This window comes from Oryctolagus cuniculus, chromosome 5 (assembly GCF_051225735.1).
Source record: "Oryctolagus cuniculus isolate XC-2025 breed Fujian yellow rabbit chromosome 5, ASM5122573v1, whole genome shotgun sequence".
Taxonomy (NCBI): Eukaryota; Metazoa; Chordata; class Mammalia; order Lagomorpha; family Leporidae; genus Oryctolagus; species Oryctolagus cuniculus.
This window is the reverse complement of record NC_142871.1, coordinates 55,023,171-55,046,276: the sequence shown is the minus strand read 5'-3', so window position 1 is coordinate 55,046,276 and position 23,106 is coordinate 55,023,171. Positions and strand designations below refer to the sequence as shown.

The 23,106-nt window shown below is 41.0% G+C and overlaps 1 protein-coding gene across 2 annotated transcripts in view; it reads right to left on the bottom strand.

Annotated features, from left to right (window-relative positions):
• The window catches only part of FRK (fyn related Src family tyrosine kinase), a 169,571-nt gene that overhangs the window by 53,601 nt on the left and 92,864 nt on the right, over positions 1 to 23,106 (bottom strand). For both annotated transcript variants that reach the window (XM_089333765.1, XM_051854387.3), the window contains exon 2: positions 7,803 to 7,924. In XM_089333765.1, the coding sequence (XP_089189891.1) occupies positions 7,803 to 7,924 (122 nt within the window). The remainder of the gene's footprint in view (positions 1 to 7,802; positions 7,925 to 23,106) is intronic.

Here is a 23,106-nt window from a genome sequence, read left to right as displayed (position 1 = left end):
GATGCCATACTTTGAACAATGGTAACCAATTATTTTGAAGGGTAAGACATTTATTGGGTTGTAAAATTTATAGTACATTTATTTTAAAATTAAATTTTATCACTAAGGAGGCATATCTTATATTCTCAAGAAAGAACCTCACAGTAATCACAAATTATTACTATAAAAGTCATGTAAGGGGCCGGCGCTGTGGCACAGTGGATTGACACCCTAGCCTGAAGCGCCAGCATCCCATTTGGGCACCGGTTTGAGCCGTGGCTGCTCCACTTCCAATCCAGCTCTCTGTTGTGGCTTGGGAAAGCAGTGGAAGATGGCTCAAGTCCTTGGGCCCCTGCACCCATGTGGGAGACCCAGAAGAAGCTCCTGGCTCCTAGCTTCAGATTGGCTCAGCTCTGGCCGTTGTGGCCAGTTGGGGAGTGAACCATTGGATGGAAGAACTCTCTCTCTCTCTCTGTAACTCTGACTTTCAAATGAAAAAATAAATCTTTAAAAAAAAAAAAAAAGTCATGTATACCCCCATGGGATCTACATGTTCACTGTAAAGGAAATTTTAATTTTTTTTATTTATTTTATTTGAAAGGCAAAAAAAGAGACAGAGATCTCCCATCTACTGGCTCACATCTCAAAAGTTGGCAACAGCCAGGAAGAGCTAGGCTAAGGCCAGGAGACTGGAACCCAATCCAAGTTGGGTTCCACATGGATAGAAGGGACCCAAGTACTTGAGCCATCATCTACTGCCTCCTAGTATCATTAGTAGAAAACTGGAATCGGAATCAGAGCTGGGATTCAAACATAGGCACTCCAACATGGGATGCAGGCTTCCCAAGAATCAACTTAACTGTTGCACCAAATGCCCAACCTCACTGTAAAGAAATTTTATCATAGAAAGTACTCTGCTAAAAATCAATAGAAACAACCATAAAAGAAACTACAGCTACCTGTGTGCCTACCTACAGACATTCCTGAGGTTATTTCTCCTTATACCCTTTTCTCTCTCTTTGTAAATCATTTCCTCCTATGTATCTCCTTTGACTAAAGCCACCACTGTGTCCTAATCACTCAAGTCAGAGATCTGATAGCCATCCTAAATTCTTCATTCTCCCTTACTTTACCTCATTTCTAATCAGCCACTAATTCCTGTAGATTCTGTCTTCAAAATATTTCTCATCTCCAGCCCCTTCTATTTCACTGTAACTCTAGCACTTTCTAGACCGCATGGTCTGTCCCAGCATCATCCTCCATCCCCAGCAAGGGCCTTACCTGAACTCCACTTCCTCTTCTGAGCAGCAGGACCTGTAATTTCCCATGGCACCTGCTGCTCATAGGTTCTGAGCTATCCCAAAAAACCCTGCAAATAGTTGGTATCTAAAATAAGACTTCTAACACAAAGGCCATCTTTATATCTAATCCTAAAGCTACTCCCACACTTGCCCCATTAAAAAAGAAATGAGAGCAACAGAGGAGCCCTGTGATTTCTGGGGACTCCCTACGCTGGGGTGCAGACCTTGTACAGCCCACTGAGCTCTCTCTGAAAAACGGTAAGAACTCTGCTTACCTTGCATTCATAATTTCTGGCAGCAGCATGGAAGTACATCGTTTGCTCCTCTCATTTCTCCCCCAATTGTCACCTATAAATGTCTCACCCATTTTCCACTTGTAAGGTATGCTAAATGTCAACCACTTTTTTTTTTTTTTTTTTTTTTTTTTTTTTTTTTTTTTGACAGGCAGAGTGGACAGTGAGAGAGAGAGACAGAGAGAGAAAGGTCTTCCTTTTGCCGTTGGTTCACCCTCCAATGGCCGCCGCTGCAGCCGGCGCACCGCGCTGATCCTGGCAGGAGCCAGGAGCCAGGTGCTTTTCCTGGTCTCCCATGGGGTGCAGGGCCCAAGCACCTGGGCCATCCTCCACTGCACTCCCTGGCCATAGCAGAGAGCTGGCCTGGAAGAGGGGCAACCGGGACAGAATCCGGCGCCCCAACCGGGACTAGAACCCGGTGTGCCGGCGCCGCAAGGTGGAGGATTAGCCTATTGAGCCACGGCGCCGGCTGATGTCAACCACTTTTGCCTAGATCTTTCCTCTTAGCATAAGGTCTAAATTCCTCAGTATTATATACATACAAGGTCCTGAATATTCCAGCTCCAACTTCCCACACTCATTCTCAGTCAATCCTCCCCACTTCTATCCCTACACATACATAGACAACACACATACACACACTTTCATTATTACCCACCTTCCCCACCACTCCACAAAACACCACGTATATCCAGATCTCATTGCACTTGGCTTTTCCCACACCACCACCTTGTAACACAAATTCATGGGCAACACAAATCCTCCCTCGTTGGTGAAGACTTCCTGAACTTCCCCTTGGAGATTTGGCCCGTACCCCTTCTTGTCTCACAACGGGACAGTTATATTCGAATCCCCTGACTAGCCTGCGCTCAGGCACTTGGCCTAACTGGTTGTCTGCCTTTCACCTTGCAGAGGACCTGGCACACAGTTGCCTTTCCAAATGTTTGTTGAAGAAATAAACAAATGCATAAGTAATGACAACTCCTAGGTGAATCCTGAGTAAGCTATTCTGCCTTATGTGTTTCATGTAGTCAATGCTCAACTACCTTCAATCTATTATTACTTACTCTTTTTTTTTTTTTTTTTTGACAGGCAGAGTGGACAGTGAGAGAGAGAGACAGAGATAAAGATCTTCCTTTGCCGTTGGTTCACCCTCCAATGGCCGCCGTGGCCGGCACACTGCAGCCAGCATACTGCGCTGATCCGATGGCAGGAGCCAGGTGCTTTTCCTGGTCTCCCATGGGGTGCAGGGCCCAAGCATTTGGGCCATCCTCCACTGCACTCCCTGGCCACAGCAGAGAGCTGGCCTGGAAGAGGGGCAACCAGGACAGAATCCGGCGCCCTGACCGGGACGAGAACCCAGTGTGCCAGCGCCGCAAGGCGGAGGACCAGCCTAGTGAGCCGCGGCGCCGGCCTATTATTGCTTACTCTTAACAATTTTTGCTGGGACTGGCATTGTAGTGAAGTGGGTTAAACCACTGCTTGGGATACCAGCATCCCACATTGGCACTGATTCGTATCCTGGCTGTTCCACTTCCAATCCAGCTCCCTGCTAATGCAGCTGGGAAAGCAGTGGAAAGTGGCCCAAATCCTTGGGCCTCTGCACCCATGTCAGAACACAGATAGAGTTCCAAGCTCCTGGCGTTGGTCTGACCCAACCCTGGCTGTTAACAGCCATCTGAGGAGTGAATCGGCAGATGGAAGGTTTCTCTGTCTCTCCCTCTCACTTTAATTCTGCCTTACAAACAAATACATAAATTTTTTTTAAAAAAAGCTTTGCTGAGGATAAATTGGGAAGTCCCCTACTACCCTATAGGTTTTTATGTGTAGAGTGACCTAAAGTAAAATTACAATATGTGATGCAAAATCTCCTCTGAAAAATTAACTTGAAGCTCAGTTTTACTTCCAAGGTACATTTTCGTTAAAGTGTACTTTCTACAATAAAATATACTAACAGAACATCCAATATCAAATGAATGCTAATAAAAATAATAATTTCCTTTAAAGTAATTGATTGAGGTAAAGAAATAAGGGACAACATTGTAGTGCACTGGTTTAAGCCACTGCCTGCAATGCTGGCACCCCAGTTGGAATGCCAGCTGCTCTGCTTCTGATCTAGCTCCCTCTAACATGCCAGGGAAGGCAGCAGATTATGGTTCAGAAACTTGGGCTTCTGCCATCCATGTGGGTGACCCGGATGGAGCTCCTGGTTCCTGGTTTTCAGTTGGCTCAGCCCCAACCATTGTGGTCACTTGGGGAATGAACCAGCAGATGGAAGATCTCCCTCTCTTTCTAACTTTCAAATAAATAAATAAATCTTTAAAAAAAAGTAGTCAAACCATTTGACAGACAGAATTTCACAGTTTTCATCAGAAAAATTCACTATTAATGACAAATAACAGTAGGGCAACTAAAACTACCTGTCATGCATTTAATGAAGACAGATTCTCTGGTTACCACATGTAATATGTAATATCCAAAAATGCCACTGTAATTCACAACTAATTAGTGTCTTGCCATTATGAGAAATGTCAGGGCCCTAACTCTCTTTTCTGATCCACTCAGACCTCACCAGAGCCAAAAGTAACACAAGGATCACAACAACCCAATTAGTGGCTGCTGCAACCTTGGGCTGCTCCCCCTCAGAGCCCTCCCCAGCACCAATAAATCATGCTTTCTCATGATGTTCTTCTCCAACAGCTGCAGCCATGGTCGCCCAAGGAATAAAGACAACACTCCTAAGGAGACTTCACATGGGAAAGACAGAGATAGAAAAGGGATATTATTTGCTTTCCTTTTACAGCACAGCAGTCAGCAAAATTGAAGACCATCAATTCTGACTGATTAGGGAGACAACTGCACTAAGACATAAATCCATGAGTGGTATATCTGAAGATCCTTAATGATAATCAAGTCAGCAATTGGATTGTTTGTTTGTTTTAATGTAGATAAATCAAGGACCTTTTTCTTTCCATTTTTCTTCTGTGTAGCCTCCTCTCTGGCTAATAAGAAAATTCTCCTTTCAGTAGCATATAATGGGATGCATTTGCTTTGTCCCCCAGTGAATACACAGCAATCAGATAATTTGTTTGAAAGACTCTAAATTGTTCGACTTCATTGAAAAAGAGTCTATAATGATATGCTGTTCTCCAAGCAAGACCTACAAAGCTTCCTAAATCCATAAGCAAGCTCTAGAGTATTCACAGCACATAGCAGCCAATATCCTGGTGATTTTGTTTTAAGCCTGTAAAGCTGTTTTGTTCCATAATATTCTACTTAGAGAGTGTTTTGAGCAGTCACTGTAGCCTGAGTATTATTCAAAGATATGACTCAGGTAATTTTACTTTTAGTTTGTTTTCCTCACAGAAATATTGCTCTTCTATATTTTTAAAATTAATAAAAAACACTTAATCCAGCTTTTGGCTAAATAACTACCACCTAATTCGTTATATAAATATTGGCTGAGGCAAATAAACAAATACGGATGCATTTAAACAAGAAATTCTCTCAGAGCTCTTATTATTAAGCATAGAAATTTCAAAAAGATTCAATTTTCTTCCTCTGAAAACAATATTCTTATGAAAATCTTTAAATATTTATTTATAAGGCTATCCACTGTATAACACTTTATTACAGCAAAATAGCTGACAATAATGAAAATGTATAAAATACAAAATAAGTCAACTGTATGATAACACACCCATTCAGTGGAAAGTTATGTGGCTTTTAAAAATAACAGTGTAGAAGAACATTCAAAGAGATGCAAAAAGTTCACAGGATACTGCAAGACAAAAAAATTTTTTAAAAAAAGCTGGTATCCATATTACACATATAGGCACACACACACACACCACATATAACACATATTGGTATATACACAGCTGAATACATATTTCATTATTTATAAGATTATCTCAATTTTTTTTGTGTTTAGTGTGACTATGTGTATATTTTTAATAAATATACTTACAGGTGAAACAAGGAAATCCTGACAGGAAAGGTATTTCAATATTTAAAATCACATCTTTAGGGGCCGGCATTGTGGTGTAGTGTGTAAAGCTGCCGCCTGAGTGCTGGCAACCCATATGGGCCCTGGCTGTTCCACTTCTGATCCAGCTCCCTGCTAATGTGCCAGGGAGAGCAGCAGAGGACAGCCCAAGTGCTTGGGTCCCTGCCCAAAGATGGGAGACCTGGAGGAAGCTCCTGGATCCAGCCTAGCCCAACACCAGCCATTGAGGTCATTTGGGCAGTGAACCAGCAGAAAGAGGAGTTCTCTCTGTCTCTATCTGTCCCTTTCTCAAAAATAATACCACGTTTCAAATAAAAATAAAATAAACCTTAAAAAAAAGCATCTTCAAAAAGTGATATCCTAGACACCATTGCCCTTAATTCTTTTCAACTCCAATCCAACCTTCCTGATATTTCAGACCACCAAGTATACAAAAGAAAAATGTATGTTAAATCTACACAGCATGGCTAGAATTCAGGTTAGGTCAAATTTCCCATTATGGATTATGCATTTCACATAGTGGTTAACACACTGACACCTGGCACACACTCTTGGGACTCCCGTATCCCATATCAGATGCCTGGGTTCAGGTCTCGACTCTGCATCCAATTCCATCTTCCTGGCAATATATACCCTGCAAGGCAGCAAGTGATGGCTCAAGTACTTGAGTCCCTGCCACCCTGTAGATGACCAAGATAGAGTTCCAGGCTCTTGCCTTTGGCCTGGTCTATCCCTGGCCATTGTGGGACTCTAGGAGGTGAACCAGCATATGGAAGATCTCTCATCTGTCTCTCTCTTTCTGTGTCTCTATCTCTATGCTCATCAAATAAATAAATAAATAAATAGTAAAAAGATCTCAGTCCAGGTGGGCTCAGGACCTGCTTCAGTGTGATACCATGCAGGCTGCCCAGACATCTGGCTTAGTTAGCCACACAGTTATAAAGAGGTACACAGGCATCATGTTTAGTAAACATTTATTGCAGGACAACAGGAATAAAGAGAAGTAGTCTCTTCCCCCATAAGGTTCACAACCAGTTGGAAAAACAGAATACATGCTCAAAGGGGATGGAAACACAAATGACAGGCGTAGACAATACAGAGACCAGAACAGGGCAAGAAGAGAGTCCCACACGACTGCCGTAGTGTTTAAGAAAGACTGTTTGTAATGCTGCAATATATATTCCTAATATCAGAGATTTCTGAAAGCAAAGGCATACATGTGAGCACCTGTAACTCTTTTTATTGTTACTTTTTAATTTATTAACATATAAAGAACAGATTTTATGAATTTCATAGAATTTCCAAGAATACAATGATACTTCCCCGCACCGCCTTCCTTTCCTTTCTTCTAATATTTTTGCAATAACATACTTTCAATTTACTTTATAATCAGAGGCTCAACAATCAGAGGCTCAACACTCATCTAAACAAAGAGCTTTACAAGTAAAAGGTAGATTGACCACTGTTCCACAGGGATATAGACAAGGGTAACAGACAACAATCAAATCACAAGATATCAGTTCAGTTCAACATACATTAAGAGTTTTTTGTACTCTATCTGTTGGCTACAACCTATCATAGGAAACATATGATATTTGTCTTTTGGGGTCCGGCTTATTCTCTCAGCATATTGGTCTCCAGTTGCATCCAATTTGTTGTAAAAGACAGCACCTGTAACTCTTAAAGATGTTTCTCAGGTCCCCTGTGCTTCTTTTTTTCCAGGGCAATGTACACATGTACTTGACCTTTATCTGAAAAATGACACTTGACCAAAGTGTACAAGTCACAGGGTTAACTAAACGCACTAGCATGTTGTATTTCAACACACTTCCAATTTATCAGACAAGTGAAATGCAAAAGAAAAAAAATTGTATTGTTGCAAGATCAATCCTGACAAAACCATAGTTTTGTTTCTTGCTTCTAATCTCCCTACAAAGATCCTAGATAATACAAAAGTAAGAAAATATAGCCATATCCATATGTTTTTCATTTCATACCTAGAATGCATATAATTTAAACTGTTTATAGAGACTGCTAGTCAGAGATAGACAATTTTTGGCTAATTTTTATATTACTTCTGAGTAGTTCATTAGATCTAATTTCAGTGCTATTGTCAAGAAATAAGGCAAATTTAAAATTAGCATGCCCATGTTCACCTAACAAGTTCATGACTACAAACTCTCAAACAGCCACTTGAAACAAATGAAACAATGGCCATACCTGAAAGGGAGAATTCTCCTTTCTGACTTTCACTTTCTCTGATTAGAAAGGCACCCGTCTTATTTTCTGAATATTTTAGTTGTTTCTCTGCATCTGCTCTTTTGATTGCTCCAAAAAACCACCTAAAAAGAAAGACATGTAAACTTTAATTAACCAATCAACAGTCATTCTTTAAGAAGAAAGGAGCTTGGCAAGAAAGTATTCTAACATCAGAGAGTTTTAATAACTTTTAATGAAACATCTTAAGATGCAAATAAGCTTTTGACATTAGAAATGATTTGTAGGAATCTGAAACCCACACCAGGATACATAAAAGTAAGGTACAAGGCAGGAATCTGGCTGGTGCCCACTATCCATCCCTTCTCACCTCTGCATTCTATTTGAGAGATCTGTCCCTTCTTCATCAAAATCAAAGCCCAGGACAAGCCTGCCATATTGCAGTCTCTAAAACTTCTCATCATTACCATCACATTGTCTGCTGCCTCACCTAATACTTTCTAGGCATTAGCAGGCAAATATTCCAACCAAATAATTCGTGCATTCCACATTTAAGTGTGAATTCTTAAAATCTAGTTCTCCAGACATTAATTTCTTCTGCTGCCTCCAACACGGAGCAACCAGCATACTATGCTATGACTTTGCATGTTTAGAAGGGATTTTTTTTTCTTTATTTTTTGGACAGGCAGTTAGACAGTGAGAGAGACAGAGAGAAAGGTCTTCCTTCCATTGGTTCACTCCCCAAATGGCTGCTACAGCCAGTGTGCTGCGCCAATCCAAAGCCAGGAGCCAGGTGCTTCCTCCTGGTCTCCCATGTGGGTGCAGGGCCCAAAGATTTGGGCCATCCTCCACTTCCTTCCCGGGCCACAGCAGGGAGCTGGACTGGAAGAGGAGCCACCGGGACAGAATCCAGTGCCCCAACCAGGACTAGAACCTGGGGTGCCGGCGCCACAGGCAGAGGATTAGCCTAGTGAGCCACGGCGCCAGCCAGAAGGGATTTATTAATATAAAAAAAAAAACTGTAACCCATAAAGAGATTACATCAAAATAATAGTTCTGCCCAGGAAATATTTTTATACTACCGCCTCTACCTCTTGTCTTCATCCTGTTAACCTCACCATTCCATAAATTAACACAAAAGTTTGTGAACGTGATCAACATCAACCTAGAATTATGAATTCTCAATATCACAGCTAGTCTAAAATATGTATCAAGCAGGAACCAATGTGATCTAATAAGCAACAACTTAGAACTTCTTTTCACAAGTGATCCCTCACTCTAAGGCCATAAAAATAATCATTATCATTACAGGACTTAGGTCAAACATTGAGTTTTCAAGTATCGTCTTTAAAACTATAAACATCTTGGGGTTGGCACTGTAGTATATTGGGTTAAGCCACCACCTACAGCACCAGCATCCCATAAGGATGCCAGTTCGAGTCCCGGCTGCTCCAATTCTGATCCAGCTCCCTGCTAATGTGCCTGGGAAAGCAGCAGAATATGGTCCAAGTATTTGGGCCCCTGCATTCACATGGGAGACCTGGAAGAAACTCCTGGCTTCAGCCTGGCCAGCCCAGCCATTGAAGTCATTTGCAGATGGAAGACCTCTCTTTCTCTCTCTGTCCCTCTCTCTCTTTCTATATAATTCTGCCTTTCAAATAAATAAAATAAAGCATATATATATATATGTATATATAAACACCTCAAGAGAGAAAAATATGGGCTTGAGGGAAGAAATACAGTCTAGGAGAGGAAATACACGTTATCAAAAGTTAGCCTAAATTTGATTTATCAAAGTACACTGATTATACATCAAAATTAAAGTATTTGATCAAAATACAAATGTATAAATCTTCATAAGAATTAAAATTGGTCTAACAAGTTAATGTTCTAATTCTCATTATTCCAAGAATAAATACTATATTACATAACTTTTATGCTCATACAGATGATGGATATTGGAAAATTTGAGTGTATTAAGGCTGGCAGGAGGTTGGGGGAAAGAATTTAAATGAAAGAGATACTACAATTAAATATTGCCTTCTAAAAAATAAAAAATAATAAATATCAAACTGTAAATTATACAAATTACCTTTTTTAAAAAAGTTTACCTTGGCTGGCGCTTAAAGCCCTGGCCTGAAGCACCGGCATCCCATATGGGCACTGTTCTAGTCCTGGCTGCTCCTCTTCGGATCCAGCTCTCTGCTATTGCCTGGGAAGACAGTAGATGGCCCAAGTCCTTGGGCCCCTGCACCCATGTGGGAGACCTGGAAGAAGCTCCTGGCTCCTGGCTTTGGATTGGCGCAGCTCCGGCCGCTACGGCCATCCGGGGAGTGAACCAGTGAATGGAAGACTTCTCTCTCTGTCTCTCCCTCTCTCTGTAACTCTGTATTTCAAATAAATAAAATAAATCTTTTAAAAAAAAAGTTTACCTTTTTTTTTACTTATTTGAAAGGCAAAGTGGCAGAAAAAGGGAGAGAAAAACAGAGGGATCTTCAATCTATTAGTTCACTCCCCAAATAGCCAGGTTTAGTCCAGTCCAAAGCTAGGAGCCCAGAACTCCACCCACATCGCTCACATGGGTGGCAGTTCCAGGTATTTGGGTCATCATCCACTGCATTCCTTTGGGCATCAGCAGGAAGTTGGATCAGAACTGGAGCATCCAGGACTGAACTGGAACTCCAATATGGGATGCAGACATAACATCTTGTTGCACATAACAATAACATATACTATTAACTGTCGATTTAAGAGCATTTGAAAAAAAGTTTCTATGCACTAACAATAAACTATTAATAAAAATTAATAAAATAATAACATTTACAACAGCTATAGCTTCACTTTCATATCCACTGCAACATTATTCACAATAGCTAAGATACTGTAGGATCAGCCTAGATGTCCATTAATGGTTGAATGAACAATGAAAATGTGGTTTCTTTATACATGGAAAAATTATTTAGCCTTTAAAAAGAAAGAAATCCTGTCACTTGTGATAACTATGGGTAAACCTGGTGGGCATTACACTAAGAAAAATAAACTAGACACAGAAAGACAAACACCACATAATCTTTCTTTTAGTGGAATCTATGAACGGTAGTTACCAGAGGCTGAGTGGAGAAAGTATTGGGGAGATGGTCAAAGGATATAAAATTTCAGTTGGACAGGACAAATAATTTCAAGAGATCTAGTATATAACATGGTGAGTGTAGTTAATAAAAATGTGCTGTTCTCTTAAAAATCACTTTGAGAGTAGATTTTAAGTGTTCTCATAAAAATGTGAGATACTGTACACATTAATTAACTTGATTTAGCAATTCTACAATTTATATATGTTTCAAAATACCACGTGGTCCATAATAAGTGTACATAATTTTTTGGTAATCAAAAATAAATCAATTGAAGATACTAAGTTCTAAGCTCTGAGGACTATATATACTACAGAATTTAAGCTACGGAGGAATAAAAAGCCAAATGCTGCGTTTCTTGAGCGATACTACTTTAGGGGCCAGCATTGTGACACAGTGGGTTAAGCTGCAGCCTGCAACTCTGGCATCCCATATGGGTACCAATTTAAGTCCTGGCTGCTCCACTTCTGATCCAGTTCCCTACTAATGGCCTTGGAAAGCAATGGAAGATGGCCCAACTGCTTGGGCTCCTGCCAACCACGTGGTAGAACTGGGTGGAGCTGAGGCTCCTGTCTTCAACCTGGCCCAGCCCTGGCTTTTACAACCATTTGGTTACTGAACCAGAGATGGAAGCTCTCTCTCTCTCTCTTTCAGAAACTATTTTTTTAAAAAAGATATTAATTTATCTGACAGCTTATTACATAGGAAATATGCACTCAATTTGCAGACAGATATATTTCTCAGATTCTGACCTACTAACGTCCCCTAACTTGATGAGCCTAATTCTGGCCTATTAACAAATAAAAAACAGTACATGACATCTATATTCAAACACATTCAACATAATCTTGAACTAAATAGGGAAAGAAAGTAACGATAGTTTTCCTTTGAAATTTTCTTCTCTGTTCAACTTCCTTATCTATCATAATATAAATATCATTAATACTTAAACCCTGGATATTGCAGCTATTCTAGATTCTTAGTTTTTAGATGAGAAGGAGCATGCACTGTATACCAGATGTCACCTATATCAAAATCAGAGGATGCTGTGTGTGAAATAGAATATTTGGACTCCTTTGTGGTTAGACACATTTTTTTTCTATGAGCAGTGTGATTGGGTATCTATTGTCAAATCAAATTGTAATTCTGGACATTCTGTAACCTTTGATCCACTTGTCTTGACCGCATCATGGTGGTTTTCTACACTCATCGCTCTTCCATGGCCTCTTGGTATTATCTTCTGAAAACAATTGTTCTTAGGAGTAAAATGATACCCTTATCTCTTCTATTGAGGAACGGTGTGTTTTTTTCATCATACTATTTATTGAACTCTTTTACTTAGTGTAGGATTAACTGCACAATTACTAAGTAAGTGGAAAGTAGGTCTTTGTAAAAATTAAGAGTGGGAATGGGATAAGGAGGAAAATCAAGGGTTGGAGTGTGGGCGGGAGGGAGAGAAGTATCACCATGTTCCTGAATCTGTACAAATGAAATATGTGAAATTTGTATAACAAATACAATTTAAAAAAAATCAAAAAATAAATTAAATCCTTATTTCTGGGGAGTCTTTGTTTTCTTACCGTATATTTCACATCCTCTAAGAGAAATGTCTGATATCTTCACTCACCCACGCAGTCCTTGGGTAAGTTAGAAAGAAGCATCCCAACGGGGCTACATATGTCAAAGTACACAGCATAGAAAGCAGTCTCCTGACCAGTTTCACTGGCACAGGCCTGACCCTCTGGGTCATACAATCCGACCTAGACTGGGTATGTATCTCTTCCCTTCAGCCTGGTGGACACCACTCTGTGAACCACCCCAGCATGGGCCTGTGGGCATTACTGCCCCTCAAACTTCTGTGCTTACTGAACCCACACCTTGAACAGTAGAGATTAAGCTAGGAAAGAGATGTGCCAGGAGAAGGCCAGGCATCGGATACCACATGCAAGAGAGAGGGTAGGAGTCACATTGTTTTATGAAAAAGAGCGCCCCATCTCTTTTTTTTTTTTTTTTTTTTTTTTTGACAGGCAGAGTGGACAGTGAGAGAGAGAGAGAGACAGAGAGAAAGGTCTTCCTTTGCCGTTGGTTCACCCTCCAATGGCCGCCGCAGCCTGCGCACTGCGGCCGGCGCACGGTGCCTATCCGAAGGCAGGAGCCAGGTGCTTCTCCTGGTCTCCATGGAGTGCAGAGCCCAAGGACCTGGGCCATCCTCCACTGCACTCCCGGGCCACAGCAGAGAGCTGGCCTGGAAGAGGGGCAACTGGGACAGAATCCGGTGCCCCGACAGGGACTAGAACCCGGATTAGCCTAGTGAGCTGCGGCACCGGCCCCCTTCTCTTCTGCACAAAGCCAACGGCACCTCCACATCAACTGCACCCCACTCAAAAAAAATTAGAGGGCATCTCTGAAGGAAATTGAGTGGCTCCAAAGAAAAGACTTAAGGCTTCCATGGAACAATTATGTAAGGAAGGATCATTGATTGTGAAAACGTGAAAGTTAAAGAGGTAGAACCTTAGAGGAGGAAGGGAAGAGAGTGCTAAAAGGAAAGATCAGGGCACAGATAACTTACTTTAGGGGAAAAAAAAAGATTTATTTGTTTGAAAAGCAGAGAGAGATTGAGAGATTGAGATTGAGAGAAAGAGAGAGAGAGAGAGGGGTCTTCCATGTGCTGGTTCACTCCTCAAACAGCCACTACAGCCAGGTCTGGATCAGACCAAAGCCAAGAGCCTGAAACTTCATCTGTATCTCCCATGTGGGTGGCAGGGGCCTGTTACGTGGGCCATCTTCTGCTGCTTTCCAATGCACATTAGCAGGAAGCTGGATGGGAAGCAGAGCCAGGTGGGCTTGAAACAGTGCTATGACCGGCAATCTAATTTGCCACAAATTTGTTAAAAGTATGAAGTCCATTGATTATGGAGCAGAAAATAAAGCTCTAATTCAAAAAATGATTAAAAAACACTATACTACATAAAACAAACAATAAAGATAACTAAAATAAAAATCTTGTGTTATTTTTGAACTTTATAAAGGACACATTTTCACAAAACCAACCACTGTGTAAATCTGAATTCTTCCCTCATAAATAAGTATTGTTAAATAAACAAAAAAAAATTAAAGTATGTTGTTTGGAACAAAAAAAATAGTGAAGTAACTAAACAGGATGATTGACCTATATTTGGGAAATGAACTAAAGCTCATTCATCATGCCATTAATTAAATAGATAATGCCTTATTTTAATGAAATATGTGATGGTATGTTTATATTTTTACTAAGAACAACAGTAAGAAATGAAATATTTGAACTACTGTAGAAGTGGTTGCTGGGGCTGACGCTGTGGCATAGTGGGTAAAGCCGCTGCCTGAAGTGCCAGTATCCCATATGGGCACTGGTTTGAGTCCTGGCTGCTCCACTTCTGATCCAGCTCTTTGCTATGGCCTGGGAAAGCAGAAGATGGTCAAGTCCTTGGCCCCTGCACCCACATGGGAGACCTAGAAGATGCTCCTGGTATCAGATTGGCACAGCTCTGGTCATTGCAGCCAGCTGGGGAGTGAACCATCACATGGAAGACCTCTCTCTTTCTGCCTCTCCTTTTTTCTCTGTGTAACTCTGACTTTCAAATAAATAGATAAATCTTAAAAAGAAAAGAAGTGGTCACTTCTGGAGATGTGAACACAGACAGGAGAAATATTAGGTCACAGAATTATTAGTTGACTAATAATTGATTTAAGGAAAATTTTAAAAATACATGGATTTTAAAACAAGAAAGAAATTTTAGGGTCTCTTTGTGTAATGAATGAGGGTTGTTGTTTAATTTCCAAACCTACTTTCCTTTACTTTGCTGTTGGAAAGATCTTGAAAGACTGGTTTTCTACCTCTTATTTTCATTTTTAATTAGAATATTTAACTGAAAAACAATTTAAACATACAGATAAGTCAAGAAGCAAATACAGATACTGATATTCTCATCATCATGAGAGGAATGTGAACTTTTCTCTGTATTTGTGCAGTCTTTGTATATTATTTGATAGTGTTTTATTGAAACACGGATCTTTCATTTTTACTTGATATCGTTTTATTCAAAAGTTTGCATCTCTGTTTAAATGATTGGTCCATAGTTCTTCCTTTTAATAATACTGTCTCCATATGATTTTGCTATCAAGATTACACTAGCTTCTAAAAATAAGCTGGAGAGGGGCCAGCACCAGCATCCCATCCCATATGGGCACCATTTATAGTCTCGGCTGCTCCTCTTCCAGTCCAGTTCTCTGCTATGACCTGGGAAAGCAGTAGAAGCTGGCTCAAGTCCTTAGGCCCCTGCACCCACGTGGGAGACCTGGAAGAAGCTCCTGGTTCCTGGCTTCAGATCAGTGCGGCTCTGGCTGTTGCAGCCATCTGGGGAGTGAACCAGTGAATGGAAGACCTCTGTCTCTGTCTCTCTCTCTCTCTCTGTAACTCTGTCTTTCAAATAAATAAAATAAATCTTTAAAAAAAAGTTTACCTTTTTTTTTTTTACTTATTTGAAAGGCAAAGTGGCAGAAAAAGGGAGAGAAAAACAGAGGGATCTTCAATCTATTAGTTCACTCCCCAAATAGCCAGGTTTAGTCCAGTCCAAAGCTAGGAGCCCAGAACTCCACCCACATCGCTCACATGGGTGGCAGTTCCAGGTATTTGGGTCATCATCCACTGCATTCCTTTGGGCATCAGCAGGAAGTTGGATCAGAACTGGAGCATCCAGGACTGAACTGGAACTCCAATATGGGATGCAGACATAACAAGCATGGCTTAACTTGCTGCACCACAAGGCTGGCCTCAGATCTCTTCATCTTTATCTGACAGGATATTACAGGTCATCTTGGGACAATGAAAACTCCAAATGTCTTAGTGGTTTAAGATAACAAAGTTGTTTTTTTCACTCATCTGTGTGTCTACTAAACTCTGTTCCATGTGTGTTCACTCATGGGGTTTCTATGTTCATGTTCCATGATTGCCAAGCCAGGATTGAAAAATAGGGCAAATCACAGGCTGGTTCTAGAGATTCTATTGAAGCTTCTACTCAGAAATGAACCCATTGGCAAATAAATTGCAGTCAGGCTTAAATGCAAAGAAAGCAAGAAGTGCAAACCCACCATTTCCCAGAAGATAGAAAACTGGAAACAAATGCTTGACTACATTAATAACTACCACCCTAATGCAATACCAGGAGTCAAACGGATGTCCGTTGACTACTGTTTGTTGAAGTGAAACTATGAAAGGCATAGAAACATTCTGAAGTGACATATAATCAATACACAGGAGGAAAAGGAATGCATGTCTTCAACTGTTGCAGAAATAAGACAATAGAATAATCAGACAATAATAATAATTAAAAAAGACTAAAACTGGCTCAATCAAGCAAATTAGTGATGAAAAAATAGTGATGAAAAGATGAATTATTCAATAAATGATGATGTGGGGCTGGCAATGTGGCACATTATATTAAGCTGCTGCATCCCATATCACCAGGAAGATTCAAGTCCTGGCTGTTCCACTTCTGATCAAGCTTCCTACTAATGTGCCTGAGAAAGGGGGAAGGAGGATGATCCATGTACTTGGGTCCCTACCAAGCACATGGGAGACCTGGATGAAGTTCCTGGCTACTGGATTTAGCTCAGTTCTGCCCCAATCATTGCAGCTATTTAAGGAGTGAACAAGCAGATAGATCTCTCTCTCCCTCTCTTTCTATCTCTCTGCCTTTCACATAAATAATTTTTTTCTTTTTAATGCTGTTACCATTAAACAAATATAAACATGTAAACTTTTACAAGAATTACAAATTATCAAGAAAATTCTAGGATTATGATTATATGTCCTATTTCTCATTATTCTCAAGAATAAATACTGCATTATATAAGTTCACATACATATGTTACATTTCTCTTTTGGATAATCAAGTCTGTAAATTATGTATTTCCTCTTCCAAATCAAGTGGTTGAAGGTAAATCAATTTTATTACATTTATGTAGGAACCCTATAGTTTTTTAAAATATTTTATTTATTTACTTTAAAAGCAGATTACAGAAAGAGGAGGGAAGGAGGGAGGGAGGGAAAGAGAGAGAGAGAGAGAAAGATCTTCCAACCACTGGTTCTCTCCCCATATGGCTGCAATGGCTGGAGCTGGGCCATGACGAAGCCAGGAGCCAGGAGTTTCTTCCAGGTCTAATACACAGGTGCAGGGGCCCATGGACTTGGGCCAACTTTCACTGCTTTCCCAGGCCATAGCAGAAAGCTGGATTGGAAGTGCAGAAGCTAGATCACAAACTGGTGCCCATATGGGATGCTAGCACTGCAGTTGACTTAACCTGTTGCACCACAGCACCAGCTGTTAGGAAACTGGTGCAGTTTTATCTATGGCGCGATCTACACCCTGATTTACATCCTATGCCCTGGTTCCCACCGCCATTGCTGAAAGCCACGTGGCCACATGGCCCAACCACTGTTGTCAAGCTCCACCCCCATCCTAACGGGATTTGCTGCTCCTGCTTCCCTGCCCACCCTCAGGCAAAGTTTTAAAAAGGGCCTGCTCCTGAACAAGTGGCTCTCTTGGCTCCTCTCTCTTGGCTCCTCTCTCTTGGCTCCTCTCTCTTGGCTCTTCTCTCCTGCTCTCTTGGCTCCTCTAGTCTCTCTTCTCTCTGCTCTATCTTCTCTCCTCACTAGCTACTCTCCTCTGTCTCTCTCTCTCTTATACTCTATTTCTCTCTCTTATCCTTCTTCATCCCTCCCCACCAATCTGCTGGCTTTTCCCCCAATAAACTCTTTCCCTTACTCTGGTGTTCAATGTGCTTTGTGACGGCTAACAGAAATATATAACAGCAGTCCCTATAGTTTTTTTAATCCTTTTATGTCTCAACAATTTTGAATTTTTGCTTAATACACTGTTGAAATGATTTTACCAGGCAAATAACACCAGTCCTGAATCTATTCTAATGATGAAATGGATATAAATATTTAAAGGAATGTATCACCTCACTGAATACCTGGAATTTTAGTTGACTGAGCTCCTACCAGGAAGTGAAAATAGAAAGAAAAAGTTGTTTTCTGAACATAGAAGCATTAAAATACCATCATTCATACTCAAAGATGATGCAACTGCTATAGATTGCAATCTCTAGAGCAGGTGCTGCTGTAGACACTAATGGGTAAACAACAGCTCGTTCCACCCTTTGCACATGTGAAAATTGTTCCTTAATGTGAAGTCTGAGTTCTTGGCAATACTGTCATTGTCACCAGTTCTGCCTTTTAAGTATCCCTACTGCTCCCATTCTGCAACAGCACCAACAACCCAGGCCTATTTGTCCACCACAGCCATTTCCTTTTCTCTCTCTCTCTCTTTTAAAGACTTCATTTACTTATTTGAGAGGTAGAGCTACAGAGAGGGAGAGACAGAGAGAGAGATGGTCTTCCATCCCCTGATTGACTCCCCAGTATTTGCAAAAGCAAGGAGCCAGGAGCTTCTATTGGGTCTCCCATGTCGGGGCAGGTGCCCAAGCACTTAGGCCATTCTTCCACTGCTTTCCCAGGCCACAAGCAGAGAGGATTGGAAGTAGAACAGCCAGGACACCAACTGGAGCCCATATGGGATGGCAGTTCCACAGGGCAGAGACTTAGCCTACCACACCAATGTGCCGACATCGACCACAGCCATTTTCAAACCTGTCTTCGAATTCTTGTGTGTAGTACTGTGAATGCCAAGAAGGGATCCAGACATTCAGCTGGTACTTTGAGGATCTCTGAGCTTCATATGAGTAACATACTGCTCAGAGATCCTCAAAGTACAGTCCCTAGAGCAGCAGCATCAAAAAAAACTTCATAGAAACAGAAATTCTTGGGTCTCTCTTGACTTCCTGAAGTAGAATCTCTGGAGGGGGTGGCCCAGCAATCTGAATTGTGATAAGCCCTGAGATGAATCTGATGCACGCTGAAGTTTCAGAAATTAGAAATTTATACAAGAGAGCTGAGAATAAGTTAGCATTTAGCATTAACCAGTAAAATGACCCCAACACAAAGCACACACACATTTTATTGATATTTAGAAAAAATAATGTTTATTGCTTTGTCATATCATGTTACGAAAGACATCTTAGTTAAAAGTAACCTTGATTAAAAGTAACCAAGAAGGAGAAGAAACCCAGGGTAATCTGAGAAAAGAAATGCTTCAATTAGATGAAAACAGATCAAAAAATCTAATGCCTGTTTGGGATGAAAGAACATGTGACAAGTCTAAAATCTGCTTTGCAAATATTTATCACGTGTCTACTGTGTACAAATCCTCTGGTACTAGCACAGAACATCTCTAAGACATTGTCAGGTGAAAAAAGGTAAATTTGAGACTAATAAGAATATTATAGTTCTATTTATATTTTAATTAAAAGCCAACAAGCCAAAAATTCTACATGCTCACTTCTCTAGAGGTTAGTGAGGGATGATCAGAGTGATGACAAAGCGTTTTTCCTTTTTACTCTGAATTTTTCTCTATAATTTGTATGTTTGCAATAATATATGGTTGTAAATCACTTTAAAATTTAAGTATGAGGCCGGCGCCATGGCTCACTAGGCTAATCCTCCACCTGCAGCGCCGGCACCCAGGGTTCTAGTCCTGGTCAGGGCGCCGGATTCTGTCCCGGTTGCCCCTCTTCCAGGTCAGCTCTCTGCTGTGGCCCAGGAGTGCAGTGGAGGATGGCCCAAGTGCTTGGGCCCTGCACCCCATGGGAGACCAGGAGAAGTACCTGGCTCCTGGCTTCAGATCAGCGGGGTGTGCCTGCCACACAGCGGCCATTGGAGGGTGAACCAACGGTAAAGGAAGACCTTTCTCTCTGTCTCTCTCTCACTGTTCACTCTGCCTGTCAAAAAAAATTTAAGTATGAAACAAAAAAAATCAAGAAATATGCTATAAAAATTTACATGTTGTTTGGAAACTTTTTAAGTTAGAATTACCAGACATGAGAAAAATCCCAAAGCAACAGAAGACAAGTTATTATGGGTGAGCAGTGAAACAAAAGGAACAAGACCCAAGGCTTTCAAATCCATATGACTGAAGGGCTATGGGCCCCACAGCACATTAGCAGGTAGAGTAGAAAAACAGCTAAGAGCTATAGCACCTCCTTGGGGTTGTTTTAACCTCTCTGTGCCTCAATTTCCTCATTTGCTTTTTGGTTTCCTCACTTGTGAGAATAATAATAACTACTCTGCAGCTTTGTCTCGAGTTTAAGGAAAATAACATTTGTAAAGAGCTTGATGTCTGGGTACATTCATGCTCAATAAACAGTGTCTATTTTAAGAGAACGAATTGAAGGAAAAAATAAATTTGATTTTAGACATGATGGATTAGAAGTCACAATGAGTGAATATCTGTACATGATTTTATTTCTCTGTATTTGGATTGAAAATTTTGTCTCAAGTGACTTTCTGTTCTCCCTGCCATTCTTGATTAGGACGTGCTGCCACCAGGTGGCAGTAGGCCATTCTTCTACTCCAAAAGGCTAACAAAGGCTGTCATATGATTAACTGGAGGACAAAGTGTGCCTTTTACAAAAACAGAATTAATGCAATGTTACTGGATTTCAACATTTCAGTACTTTAAATATCAATAAGAAATCATTATGTAAATACATGTGGTACCTCCATTAACATTTTGTCTCTTTATCTTACTAGAGCTGTATTTTCCCTCAATAACTGGCACAAAGAACAACCCTAGGTCATTCATAATTCCAGTATGATGCAGATAATTTCCTCCTACACTTTTTAAATGGGCTTGATTTATTGTACGAGCATTTCTTTAAGTTATTTTTATTTATTTGAAAGGCACGCAGCTTTCCTATCTTGTTAGGTAGGAAGTTAGAAATTAGCCTATGTCTGTGAGAGGGGCCTGAAGAAACTGGTACATCTGCCAAAGCCTAGCATTTTGCATTTCAAAGTCCTGCCCAGACCCTGATAACCTTCCTGATGGCCCTGGCCTTTCCCCCAAGGAAAGTTCCCAAGAGAATCTCTCTCCTCAGGACAAATGAGTTACTTGACCTGATAACATGGGGCAATTACTTGACCTGATAACATGGGGCAATAAAACCCTCACAGTCGCCCTAGGAGAAGCCCTTCTGCCCAGCTCCACCAGGTGCCAGAAAACCTGGGGAGGAATTTGCTAATTTACTCTCCACAAACCCTTTTTTCCTGGAGGAGAAGGGGGAGGGAGTAAAGAGACTCCTTTAAAAACTGGAAGTCTAAACAAAGACTGCATGCTCAGCTCTCTGCTCTCTGCTGAGCTGCCCGCCTGGCCTGCCCAGGTGTATTCTACCCATTCAACTAAGTAACCTTGCCTTTCCCCCAGTCCGAGTGACTGGGCATTCTGAGTCTTCTGTTCTGACAGATGCCCTATCCCCAGTAAAACCTTATTTGTTCTCTGTTTCACACCTGAATTCTTTCTTGCATGAAGACAAGAACCCCACAGCTTTTCTTCAGTGACGTCATCTTCTTACTGGTTCACCACCCAAATGCCTGCAACAGCAGGTTGTCGCCAAACTGAACCCAGGACCTGAGAACTCAATCCTGCTCTCCCATGTGGGTGTCGGGGACCCAAGTATTTGACATCACCTACTGCCTCCCAGGATATGCACTAGTAGAAAGCTGGAAAGAGGAGCTGAGTTCAAGCCCAGACTCCGCTGGAACACAGGCACTCTTACACAGTATGCACGAATCCCAAGAAAGTTCTTAACCTCTATGGCAAATGCCATCCTCTCCTTCTATACCTTTTAAAGCGAAGGCCCCATGCCTAGTAACTGCAGGCTAGGGCTTCCAAAAGTCAATATATTTTTTAGTGTCTCCCTAAAAATGAAAGCAGTTGGCCTTCAACTATTGTAGACAGATTGTGAAAAACAGAAGCTCTTAAAATCAGTTCTCCAAATAAACTTGGATCCTCCCAGAAAGTGCATGGATTAACTTGGCATAATTACCCAAGGAAGAAGCAACATGAGAAGGCTCTCCCATGAGAGAGCTAGACTGGGGATGTCATTACTGTTGTCATCAAACTTACACATGCTACAATGGAAAACCAAATACCATCCTTGCCAGTGTGGCTTGAGAGGCATCAGTGGCATTCACATTTGCAAAATACCTCTAGTTTTCAGGGGACACTCATAATTACATTTATTGTGTCTAAATGAAAGGCTTGGATTCCTAGCTGCCTTGTCTATTGTTGTCCTTTATTGTTGTCCTATATGGCTCACCTACATCCATCTGTGTTTCAGCAGCATTGCCAGGAAACCCTCTGGGAAGTTCCTTTCCGCTCAGGCAATCGGGTCTCTCCCCTTCTACACATTCTTCTCAGGCTCAGTAGCTCAAAGTGAGTTAGCCCTGCCTCTCTTTTGCCACTCACTTGCCACGATAATGACCGAGGGGAAACGATGCTCACCTGTGGTTTGTTACTCTTTCCTTCCTTTCCTCTTCACCCACCATTGCCTTTGTCTAACTCATCACCACCACTTGGATTATGTGGGTATTGTACTATCTCTTCTCTTTAATATTGTTATCTTATGTTGATTGATCATGTATATGGAGCCAGACACTGTTGCCACAAGTTTTGCATGCATTTTCTCAGCCTCTCTCCCTCATTCCCATCACCCTAAATTTATTATCTAGAAATATGAAATGGTGTATCTCACCAATACATATTCATAAATATGTTATTGGTTTGGTTTTACTTATGGCATAAAACTCTTATTATTCTGGAATTTCAGACCCTTTACTATCTAGTCATTAGCCATTTCTTCAACATTTACTCCCTCAGATCAATTTTGTGCTCCAACTAAACTCACACTCCTATTGTTACTTGCAGTACATTACTTAAACTTGTCTACTCAGAATTCCTACAGTATTCACTGAATACCCTCTGGTTTGACATGTACCATACAAAAGCTGGTGCCACAATTTAAATTTTTGCATTGATTTTAGATTATTTTTGTGTTCATGTTTTGTGTTTATGCATACTTCCTCAGCACAAGGGCTAACTTTGATAACGCCATGTATCTCAGGCACAAAGCACCAGCTGTATGCCCTTTGGAGCCATTAAATAAATACCTGTTGGTGAAAAAAATTAATACATTGTATTTTGATGTAGGCATTTTTTATGGCCTTTGGTTTATAAGGAACACGG